This window comes from Phyllobates terribilis, unplaced genomic scaffold (genome assembly GCF_046119375.1).
Source record: "Phyllobates terribilis strain yellow unplaced genomic scaffold, ASM4611937v1 Scaffold_17__1_contigs__length_24005725, whole genome shotgun sequence".
Taxonomy (NCBI): Eukaryota; Metazoa; Chordata; class Amphibia; order Anura; family Dendrobatidae; genus Phyllobates; species Phyllobates terribilis.
This window is the reverse complement of record NW_027362777.1, coordinates 23,406,838-23,419,277: the sequence shown is the minus strand read 5'-3', so window position 1 is coordinate 23,419,277 and position 12,440 is coordinate 23,406,838. Positions and strand designations below refer to the sequence as shown.

General features: G+C 42.7%; 2 protein-coding genes across 2 annotated transcripts in view; one reads left to right on the top strand and one right to left on the bottom strand.

The window, feature by feature from the left end:
- LOC141176153 (uncharacterized) overlaps positions 1 to 12,440 on the bottom strand; it is a 246,575-nt gene that overhangs the window by 108,751 nt on the left and 125,384 nt on the right. The gene's annotated exons all lie outside the window — the stretch shown is intronic.
- Positions 5,369 to 10,935, top strand: LOC141176166 (uncharacterized). Its single transcript, XM_073660162.1, has 7 exons — positions 5,369 to 5,830; positions 6,771 to 6,920; positions 7,050 to 7,229; positions 7,312 to 7,435; positions 7,519 to 7,616; positions 7,815 to 7,905; positions 10,763 to 10,935. Exons 2-7 carry the CDS (start codon positions 6,843 to 6,845, stop codon positions 10,933 to 10,935), a joined length of 744 nt encoding a protein of 247 aa, XP_073516263.1. The 5' UTR covers positions 5,369 to 5,830; positions 6,771 to 6,842.

The window sequence follows — 12,440 nt, the reverse complement described above, 5'->3', positions numbered from 1 at the left end:
TCTATGGTGACTTGTGATCTGGCTTGTTCACATTGGTCAACCCGTCTGCCTGCTACTAGTCGTGTCCACTCTTCCCATGCCTTACCGTATGCTTGCCACGTTGACGGGGCAACTGACGCTCTGATTAATGGCATCAACTATTCGCCACTAGATCCCATATGGAGGGTGGGCAACTGTTGCCCGATAGGTGGGAGTTGTGGAAGAGCTCTGTGAAAATCTGCCAATTGAATTGTTATAAAGCGTTAGCAGCAGCTTTATACCCCTCAGCATAGTGGCTAGCGCGGACCCATACATTGTGTTTTAGGCACAGGAATACTAGCCTGCGTAGTAGGCCTAGCACTGGGAGAGACGATGATGCCATCTTATTAATGCAGTGCGCTAGGCTGGTGTTTTGTGTTATGAAGCGTATATTTTTGTTAGCCAGGCGCGCGCCCCATATTTCTATTGCTACCACTATTGGGAAAAATTATTTTCAGGGCTAGATGCAGCTAAAAATTATTTATTAATTTCAAAGCTGGTGGAGCTTGGTATAGATGGCCTAATACAATGAGTCCCACACACTGCTAGAAGCCCAAATATTTTTTCAGAGGTAGATGCAGATAAAAATTATTTTTAATTTGCAACCTGATGGAGGTCAGTATAGATGGACTAATAGAGAAAGTCCCACACACTGCTAGAAGGCCAAATATTTTTTCAGAGCTAGATGCAGATAAAAATTATATTCAATTTGCAACCTGATGGAGGTCAGTATAGATGGACTAATAGAGAAAGTCCCACACACTGCTAGAAGGCCAAATATTTTTTCAGAGCTAGATGCAGATAAAAATTATATTCAATTTGCAACCTGATGGAGGTCAGTATAGATGGACTAATAGAACAGGTCCCACACACAGCTAGAAGCCCAAATATTTTTTCAGAGGTAGATGCAGATAAAAATTATTTTTAATTTGCAATCTGATGGAGGTCAGTATAGATGGACTAATAGAGAAAGTCCCACACACTGCTAGAAGGCCAAATATTTTTTCAGAGCTAGATGCAGATAAAAATTATATTCAATTTGCAACCTGATGGAGGTCAGTATAGATGGACTAATAGAACAAGTCCCACACACAGCTAGAAGCCCAAATATTTTTTCAGAGGTACTGTAGATGCAGATAAAAATTATTTTTAATTTGCAACCTGATGGAGGTCAGTATAGATGGACTAATACAACAAGTCCCACACACAGCTAGAAGCCCAATATTTTTTCAGAGGTAGATGCAGAAAAAAATATATTCAGTTTGCAACCTGATGGAGGTCTGTATAGATGGATTAATAGAACAAGTCCCACACACAGCTAGAAGCCCAATATTTTTTCAGAGGTAGATGCAGAAAAAAATATATTCAGTTTGCAACCTGATGGAGGTCAGTATAGATGGACTAATACAACAAGTCCCACACACAGCTAGAAGCCCAATATTTTTTCAGAGCTAGATGCAGAAAAAAATTATATTCAATTTGCAACCTGATGGAGGTCAGTATAGATGGACTAATAGAATGATGCTATGCCCAAAAGATTTTACTTCACTAGGTGCAGTAAAAAAATTGGTATTCTATACACAGGTGGTATATCTTGCAACACAGATAGGCTACTCCACTGACTAACACACTCTGCAATAGGCCAAAAAGGATTAGCTTTGCTAGATTCAGCCAAATGCTGTGAAAAAAACTTGCACAGCACTGGCACAGACCTGCCTGGCAAAAACGTATAGGAACTGATGTAACCTAGTCCTGAAAAGGACTCCAATTACAATTAGTCTTTACTCCCACAACCTATCTATTTAAGAGCACAGACCTGCCTGATAAAAGTCATAGGAAATGCTGTAACCTAGTCCTTAAAAGGACTGCAATCACAACTATTCCCTACTCCCAAGCTATCTGTAGATTTGTGCGAAAATTGGCTTGAAATTAACAAGGTATAGCGCACACAGCAACAGCGGTGCCGTCTAACACGCAGCTGCAGCAGTGAGAAAATGGTGGCGACGGGGAAAATGGCTTGGTCTTATAGGGCAAGGAGATGTGACATACACTGCCAATGACACATGCCCTTGCTTGTGTGAAAAAAAGCACTTCGCTCCGTGTGTGCGCTGCTGATAGGCTGACAGATTGCACCTCCCCACTGTAAATGCGGGAAAGAGAAAAAAAAAATGGAGATCTTCATTGTTCCTGCAGAGATCCATCCCCTGCCCCTCCCCCCACCCCGCTGTACACTCAAACTGCGTATTAACATTAATTTTCATCATTACTGAGAAAAAATCCAGTTATGATTTTGGTGCACGAACAGTTATTGAACATAACCTCGAACAGCCGAATTTTTCTCAAATTGTTCGTGTTCGCCGAATGGCTCGAACACCGCCCAAAACAGCTCGAATTTGAGATTGGCGAACAGTTCGAGTAGAACAACGCTCATCTCTAGTGATAATACAAATAAAACATTGTTAGTTTCACGTGCAAAAAAAACGGGATCCCAATGTGCCTTGTTTCTGTGGACGCTGAAAAAGGGTTTGACAGAATGCACTGGACTTTCTTGAAGAGCACCTTACGAAAAATTGGGTTGGGCTCTTTCTTATTATCTAAAATTCTATCCTTTTACACTGACCCTAAAGCGATAGGGTAAACGGCCTTCTATATGACACATTTTCTGTTAAAAATGAGACAAAGCAAGAGTGTCCCTTATCGCCTCTCCTATACACATTGGTGATGGAACATTTCTCGGTAGCATTACAAAAAAATCCAGATATTAGTGGAGTTACTATAGGCTCACATCACTATAAACTAGCTCTATACGCAGATGACTTGTTGCTCTATTTTCAAACCCAATTATCTAATTCCCTTCTATACTAAAGGAATTTGAAGAATTTGGCCAAGTAAGCGATTTTAAAGTCAACTACTCTAAATTAGAAGCAATAACATAAGACAACAGCTAATTTTTAACTTTCCCTTTAAGTGGCAGAAAGACACATCTAAGTACCTCAGTACACAAATTCCAGGCAACATGGATGATCTGTATAGTTTAAATTATATCCCTGTCCTTGAACAAACTCTTCAAAATTGGTTGTATTTATGTGATAAAATGGACATTTTGCCAAAACTTCTTTATATATTCCAGACCGTTCCTGTCTGCGTTCCTCAGACCTTTTTCTCCCATCTCAACAACGCTATTAGGTAGTATGGGGAACGTCGAGGTCTAGGATACGTTTTAAAATATTGTGATGTTCCAAAAATAAAGGGGGTACTAGTATGCCTGATCTAAAAAAATTACCATCAATCTTTGATTCTTATTAGAGCAGTGGACTGGTTCACGTCTGTGGAACATAAGCAATGGGTGAAACTGGAAGGGGACGTCTATCCGTTGATACTCACATCTCTACCTTGGATTGACTAAATACATGTACAAACTAAACAATTACCAATACCCATTCAACACATTTTGAAAACATGGGATCAAGTCTTAATCTCTTCATCTATACCACGTAGGTTGGGTCCATTAATGCCCTTGTTTGGCAACCCAGATTTTCCCTCTGCTTCAGGTACGGGCTCATTTCTAATCTGGGACTGATCTGATGGGGTTAGATTGAGACATGTTCTCATGGGATCAGGCTCTTTTCCTTCATTTATAGAACTTCGTGGCTCCTTTCCAATTAGGAGTCTATCCTGCCTGACTTTTTTTCAGCTCAGGTCATTTATAAATTCTCACATGTTACTAGTATAAAGGATGAACTCACTCCGTTTGAACCCATAATCACTCAAGTAGGTCCTTGTTCTAAACTTCTATCTTGCATACACAGAGCAACACAAATGGACACCAGCAATGACCCTCTACCCTTTACTGGGGTTGGGAGAAGGAATTGGGTCGTCAAATTTCAGAGAAGGATAGGCAAAAAACATTCACACTCTCCCACAAATTATCTATTACTTGCCGTGCCCAGGAGAAAAACGATAAGATTTTATCTAGATGGCACCATTGTCGCACTATGCTATGTAGCATCTTCGAACTTGTGCTGGCGGTGTGGTGGTGCAGACGGGTCTGTGTTACATATATGGTGGGAATGCCCATCAGCGTCGGATTCGGTGGACTACGTTGGACCTGCATGCTTCTTTTTTTTGGGGGGGGGGGGTTATTAAAATAGTGAACCAGGAAAAGTGTTGAGGAGTGTTTATTCAAATTAAGTATTTTTTCGTGGGTGTTTTTATTTTTGATTACTGGGTCAGTAATGGGTTTGTCTGATAGACACCTCTCCATTACTATCACCAGAGTTTGATGCCAGCTGTGATTTTTGACAAACCACAGCTGCCATTAACCCCAAGATACTTTACACCAATTGTCAATGCATCTGGGCAATTGGGAAGAGCAAAGGCAAAAAGCCATAATTGGTGCATCTCATGTGATGCTCCACTTCTGGGGCAGCTATGAGCTGGTATTTTTAGGCTGGGGAGGGCCCAATAACCAGGGACCTTCCCAACTTGATATCAGCTCTCAGCTGTCTGCTTTACCTTTGCTGGTTACAAAAAAATAGAGGGACCCCATGTTGTTGTTTTTTAATTATTTATTAGGTTAAACAAGGCTCAACTCCCTTTAGCTCCAGATGAAAGGCTCTAAAGGGTGCAGATTTATAACATATAGGGGGTTGTGAAATGATATATCTGCAGGACATCTATCTATTATCCATCATATCTCTAACATCTTTCTATCGATAACTGTATATAAGATTGTTTTCTTAGTTTTGTAATCAGCTTTTAGTTACATAGAGGATTATAGTCAGTAAAAGATGATGTTAATAACGCATTGTATATGGATGTAGGCGAGAAAAACATCTCACACTCGCATGACACTCGTCCAATTATTCGGGATGAACATCGGAGCGATTTATAATCTGCTGATGTGAACGAACCCTCAGCCGGACTCTTCTGAACATAGTCTTTCAAAGCCGCCCTACCTGGAAGGGGTTAAACATACGAGATTTCGGCCTTTTAGCTCCTGGTATGAAGTGGATAGCACAATCATATGCCGCCATATAGTAGACATCTGGTAACTGGTAATAATCACCTCATGTGTCGTCTATTTGTCTCCAAGCAGGAAAATCCCACGTTACATTCACACATAACACTGTAGAAAAGGCGGCGCGGGGTAATTGTGCCCGTAGTGAGGGGCAAATAATGCTGGAAATGTCACTGACTGCGGAGACGTCTCCATGTAGCGTCTTCACTCCGGATATCACTGTACAGGAGCCGCACAGTTCACACTGTGCATTCACTGAGGCCCCTGATCATGTGACCCCTGACTCCTCCCCTCCTGTGACCTCATCACAGCTCCTGTGCGCACAGAGCAGCCATATATGTGGTGGCGGCTCTGCAGGTGGAGGTATGTGGAGACCCCCATTACTGGGCGCAGGGGGCATTAAACCCTTCAGCACGGAGACTCTTTTGGGGTCTCTTTGTGGTGTGAACAGTGAGGTAACAGCTGTGGACAGAATGCGGCTTAGCTGGTTCCCGTCCACATTAGATCCATTCAGACGACTGCAGGATGAAGGACAGAAGCCCAGAGAAGTCCTCACACAACGCCATTATTTCTCTCCTAGTTCCAGCACAGTAATGTAGATAGTAGTGATAACCGTCCACACATAGAGGACGATCCAGGACCTCAAATAACATAAAACCTTTATTCCTTCATTTTATAACCTTATGTCACAATAATGATGGGACGTCATCAGAACATTGGAGGAAAGAATCCAGAGAGAATTAAGGTGGAGGTGACGCGTTTCGGAGTGATACTTCTTACCCAGAACCGAAGGTAAGAATGAAACCCGAGCAGGATATAAATGTCTGGAGCAGCCGCTCCTGTGCACAGGATGAATGGCGGCATTAATAGATGTAATAGATGTGATACAAAGAAAGACAATGATGAAACACAATCATCTTACAGTCATCACAATATGGCCCCTTCACCGGTCTGGTAATGTAAGATCAGATCCTCCTTCTCTTTATACCCTCCGGTACGATGGATTTACCCTCAGTGTCCAGGAAGCTTCACGGTTCAGCAATGCCCCTCTGCCATCTCACCTCCACCTGAACTATTTACCCTTTCACTGCCACAAAACTGAAAGTTCTTGAAGTCACCATTGTGTTCTCTTAGGAAATGTGTGGAAACGTTGGAGGGGTTAATGGCCGCGGGATTAGTGGGGTCTCCTATGTGCTCATTAATTCTCTGCCTTATTTACGGGAGGAGCAGCCGACATATCTGACATTACATCCCAGACACTGAATACAATATACTACAAATTCTCTGCTGCAGGTGATGCATTGTGTAATGAAATGTTTTATTTAATGTGATTAAATCTATTTCTTGTGTTCGGCATATTTACATGGTGGACATTTATCAATGCCGCATTTGTGAAACCCCAGAGGTGTAAGCCAGGTTCTCGTTATGTGTTTCTCTTACGATTAAACCAGGAGACAGGAGTTGTGAAAGGGTCGGGGCCGAGAACAAACAATCCTCTCCTAAAACCATCAGATAACCATCTTGTGAGAAAGGTATTCAACTACAGACTCCAAGGAAGAAACTGCTTGTTGTCTGTGGCCGAAAATATATACGTTTTATTACTAGATGTAAAGCAGAAAACTAAATACTGTAAAATAATAAATCTCATATCTTTCCACTTATTATCTCCAGTAATTGTATTATTACACAGGATTTTTATGATGTTGCATCGGCTCATCATCTTCTCATTCAGATCTCTACAATATCGGATCCTCTCAGTGAAGATCTTCTATATAAGAGAATTTTCCTGATTTACCAATCAAAGATGGATATGGATAGAGACAAGATGGCGGAGAGGATATTACACCTCACCCTAGAGATCCTCTTCCGGCTTACTGGAGAGGTGAGAGATTCTGATGACGTCACATTACATCATTCTTATCTATGGGAATAACAGATGGACAGAACTGGAGAGGTGAGGACTCTGGAAATGTCTGTAGTGAGATTTATTAATGTATCGCTCCATAACCAGGATTACACAGTAGTGAAGAAGACCTCTAATAAGCGCTGTCAGGCCCCTGTGTCTGAGGGATGGGGAAGACCCCTGAGCCCAATCACAGAGCCCCCACCTCACCCCCTAATACATGAGGACATCAATGACCAGAAGATCCTAGAACTCGCCTACAAGATGATTGAGCTGCTGACTGGAGAGGTGACACTGCTGGGAATGCTGGGACATTATACAGTAATGCTATGAAGGGATTGGGGGATGACGGTATCATTGTATGTGTCAGGTTCCTATAAGGTGTCAGGATGTCACAGTCTATTTCTCCATGGAGGAGTGGGAGTATTTAGAAGGACACAAAGATTTGTACAAGGACATCATGATGGAGGTTCCCCAGCCCCTCACATCACCAGGTAATAGACAGGACTAAATACACACGGCCTATAATTATCTGTATCTAAAGAATGAATCCAGTCCCTGTATGTGTTTTCTCCAGATCTATCCAGTAAGAGGACAACACCAGAGAGATGTCCCCGTCCTCTTCTTCCACAGGACTGTAAACAAGAAGATCTCAGTGTTCCTCAGGATCATCAGGTAGATAGAGAGAAGGTGTCATGAGATCTCCCCTATGATGTGTAGACGGCTGTGAAGGTCTTGTGTTCAGTCTTGTTTTATCCACCAGTATTATATGTTTTATATTTGTGTAATGAGAATGGTGGAGATAGCAGGATTAGAGCTGATCATAGATGGGACTTCTCCATCTGTCTGTGACTTTTACAATATTTGTTTCAGGGTGAAGATCTGTCCCATATTAATACCACAGAGACATATGTGAGGGGTGATGAGCGGTGTAAAGAGGAGATTCCTACATATGACTACCCAGGTGAGTAGTAACCACTAAATGCAGAGTAGTCACAGATTCTTCTCAGTCACCGGCTGTGGCTGCTTTATCGGTGGTGTAGTCCGGCCGTATCACAATCGTGTGATCACCATTTTGCCTCTAGATCAAAACGTTCTCCTCCACCCAAAACAAAACTGTTCAAATTACTTTGGGCATTGAAAGTCCTTTCTGTGCTGCTGAATGTCCTCATATGGTCCCTAGAAGACCAGGTCCAGTCTTTCTGACCAAACTTTGCTTTTATAATCGACAACATCAAATGTGCAGTGAGGCCAAGTGTGAATTTCTGTACAATAACAACAGAGTTTCCCTTTATCCTGACTTTTCAATTTATTTTAAAAGCAACTAACTTCAAATAGTATTGCGATAAACTACATAAAAACATTACACCTGTGCGATGATATATCTCTAAGCTAAATTTAAGACCCCTCAGCTCTGCAGTATTATAAAAAGTTCTCTTTGAATGTCTAATATTTCTTCTTGACACTCATCTGACAGAAAATATTGTCCCTTACGATAGTTTAGATTGCCAAGAGCCACCGAGCCCCATACTCTAATTACCCCAGAGAGGTTTCACCACTAGTTACTCATTTATTACTGATGAAAACTGTTGAGTTTGATCATTTCAGAAAATGTGTAATTATCTATACTCACAGTTTTTGACTACAGCAGTTAGTTCCCAAAATACTCTGATTAATCCACTTCCCGCTGCCGGTTTTGTGTTCCTATCAGTGCCCATTTTTTATATCTGACGTATGTCACATTATATGGTGATATCTTTGGAATTCTTCACAAAGGATAATAAGAAACAGATACACCTTACAAATTATTTTACGGTTGTATCCTACTATCTGTAAGTAAAGATATAAATCACTGCACTCCCAATGAGTGTGCACGAGTAGGGGCCGAACCCTGGTATATCAGATCAAAGAGCCTCGGCACTCAATCGTCCTTTTGCAAGAGAAAATTTATTGACTTTGTGAAATAAATCTGTACACAGAAATAACACCATAACGTTTCGGTCTTAGCGACCTTCTTCAGTTGACTGTAGAAAATAGGACAATGTCATAGACAATTAGATACAGAACGATACAAATATCATTTCTAGATGACATAGTGAAAAAACAGCATATCATAAGTAGGGAAACAGAAATCCTTCCTATTATATTATACAAGTGTGCACAGTAATGCATAAGCGAAATATATAGCTTATAGATACACAGTATACTTTTCCATAATATGTAGGGAAATCACAAAGGAGGGGGGGGGGGGAAGAAGGACAGGGAGAAGGGGACAAAGGGATGGAGCACATAGGTATGGGGGGAAGGGGAAGAAAAAATAGAACACAAGATAGCTGGCAGAAGTGGGCACATACCGGGTAATTCTGCGAGAGATGTGAGCAACAAGTGGGTCCCAATAGGGCTGCCTAAAGGTGAGAAGGTGAAAGAAATCAGAGGCAAGGACCTCACAGAGTGCGCCAGAAAGGCGTGCTGTGCCAAAGGTTACCTGCTGAGAAGCGCGTGGAGGCATGGACATCACAACGCGGTCTCCACCGCTAGTTGGAGTAACCATAAGTGCAGAGAGGGAGGTTAATAAAGGGTCTAAAATGCAAAAGACGCGCGAATCCGAAACGCCGGACCGCGCATACCGGAAGTGCCATACGACGCAACCGGAAATGACGTTAGCGGGTCACCGTCTGCGTTCCACAGAGGGAGAGCACAAACCGGAAGTCCCGGTTTGAAGCGAACAGGAAGTGACGAAAGCCGGTGCGTTCCATGAAGGGATCACTTGCGTTCCAGGACGGTGTACATAGCCAGGGGAGGGAAACAACGAGAGGTATAGATGGAAAACGAAGGGGAGGTGGGAGAGGACCACAGTATAAGGTGAATCTGCAACAAAAGAGACATAAGTTAGAGCGCACACGCGAACTTACATAAACACGCCAGTCAAAAACATGGTGGCAAATTGATTATAGGGTAACACTGCGTCAAAACAGTAATAAATAATAATAAATGATAATAAATAAATAATAAACTGAATATTTGAAAATGTACAACAGCGAACCAGATGGACAAAAGAATCTTAGGCCCACATGTATGGGATAATCCACCCCGATTGAGGACCCAGGTGACAGTACATCAAGAGGTGTAACATAGTAACTGTATATAAACAGATAGAGGAGCAGGGGAGACTTTAGTTAAAGGAGAGGAGGTCGTATTCCCTATTCAATCCCCTGGGAGAAAGGGTGTCCAATGTGTGGATCCAGAAGGCTTCACTCTGTTTAAGGAGTAGGGTCCTGTCTCCACCGCGGCGCGGCGGTACCACTTGTTCCAGAACCTGGAACCTAAGTTGGGAGATGTTGTGTCCTGAAGTAATGAAATGATAGGGGATTGATAAGAGTAGATTTTTACACCTGACCGTAGATTTGTACTTTGAAATTCTGTCACGGATTGGTTGCGTGGTTTCGCCTACATAGAGGAGGCCGCATGGACATTTGATGAGGTAGACGACAAACGAGCTGTCACAGGTGAAATACCCTTTGATAGTATATTTCCTACCGGTGTGCGGATGGTGAATTGAGTTCCCTTTAGTAACATTGTTACACTGCCTACAATGAAGGCAAGGGAAGGTACCAGTTTTGGGTTGTTGAAGGAAGCGTTGTGTCGAAAGAGACCTATTAGTACCAATGTCAGCTCTGACAAGTGAGTCTCTCAAATTGGGGGCACGTTTAAAGCAGGGCATAAAAGGCCTTTGAAAGCCAGTGACAGAATTTCAAAGCACAAATCTACGGTCAGGTGTAAAAATCTACTCTTACCAATCCCCTATCATTTCATTACTTCAGGACACAACATCTCCCAACTTAGGTTCCAGGTTCTGGAACAAGTGGTACCGCCGCTCCGCGGTGGAGACAGGACCCTACTCCTTAAACAGAGGGAAGCCTTCTGGATCCACACATTGGACACCCTTTCTCCCAGGGGATTGAATAGGGAATACGACCTCCTCTCCTTTAACTAAAGTCTCCCCTGCTCCTCTATCTGTTTATATACAGTTACTATGTTACACCTCTTGATGTACTGTCACCTGGGTCCTCAATCGGGGTGGATTATCCCATACATGTGGGCCTAAGATTCTTTTGTCCATCTGGTTCGCTGTTGTACATTTTCAAATATTCAGTTTATTATTTATTTATTATCATTTATTATTATTTATTACTGTTTTGACGCAGTGTTACCCTATAATCAATTTGCCACCATGTTTTTGACTGGCGTGTTTATGTAAGTTCGCGTGTGCGCTCTAACTTATGTCTCTTTTGTTGCAGATTCACCTTATACTGTGGTCCTCTCCCACCTCCCCTTCGTTTTCCATCTATACCTCTCGTTGTTTCCCTCCCCTGGCTATGTACACCGTCCTGGAACGCAAGTGATCCCTTCATGGAACGCACCGGCTTTCGTCACTTCCTGTTCGCTTCAAACCGGAACTTCCGGTTTGCGCTCTCCCTCTGTGGAACGCAGACGGTGACCCGCTAACGTCATTTCCGGTTGCGTCGTATGGCACTTCCGGTATGCGCGGTCCGGCGTTTCGGATTCGCGCGTCTTTTGCATTTTAGACCCTTTATTAACCTCCCTCTCTGCACTTATGGTTACTCCAACTAGCGGTGGAGACCGCGTTGTGATGTCCATGCCCCCACGCGCTTCTCAGCAGGTAACCTTTGGCACAGCACGCCTTTCTGGCGCACTCTGTGAGGTCCTTGCCTCTGATTTCTTTCACCTTCTCACCTTTAGGCAGCCCTATTGGGACCCACTTGTTGCTCACATCTCTCGCAGAATTACCCGGTATGTGCCCACTTCTGCCAGCTATCTTGTGTTCTATTTTTTCTTCCCCTTCCCCCCATACCTATGTGCTCCATCCCTTTGTCCCCTTCTCCCTGTCCCCCCCCCCCCCCTTTGTGATTTCCCTACATATTATGGAAAAGTATACTGTGTATCTATAAGCTATATATTTCGCTTATGCATTACTGTGCACACTTGTATAATATAATAGGAAGGATTTCTGTTTCACTACTTATGATATGCTGTTTTTTCACTATGTCATCTAGAAATGATATTTGTATCGTTCTGTATCTAATTGTCTATGACATTGTCCTATTTTCTACAGTCAACTGAAGAAGGTCGCTAAGACCGAAACGTTTTGGTGTTATTTCTGTGTACAGATTTATTTCACAAAGTCAATAAATTTTCTCTTGCAAAAGGACGATTGAGTGCCGAGGCTCTTTGATCTGGTATCCTACTATCTGGGCACATGGCAGGTTAAGAAGGGAAGGAGCGCCATTTAGCTATTTGAATGCAGATCTTGCTGGAATAGTTTGCAGACACAATGTATTGGGGGCACTGTTCATGGTCACCTGGCAGCTCAAAAGATGGTCACCATAAACAGGCTTGGCGCTATCTACTCTGTTTTCTCCGTATCTGGACTTACACAGAGGCCCCTAGGCTTGGGCCATGGTGTTACCTGCTGTTCTG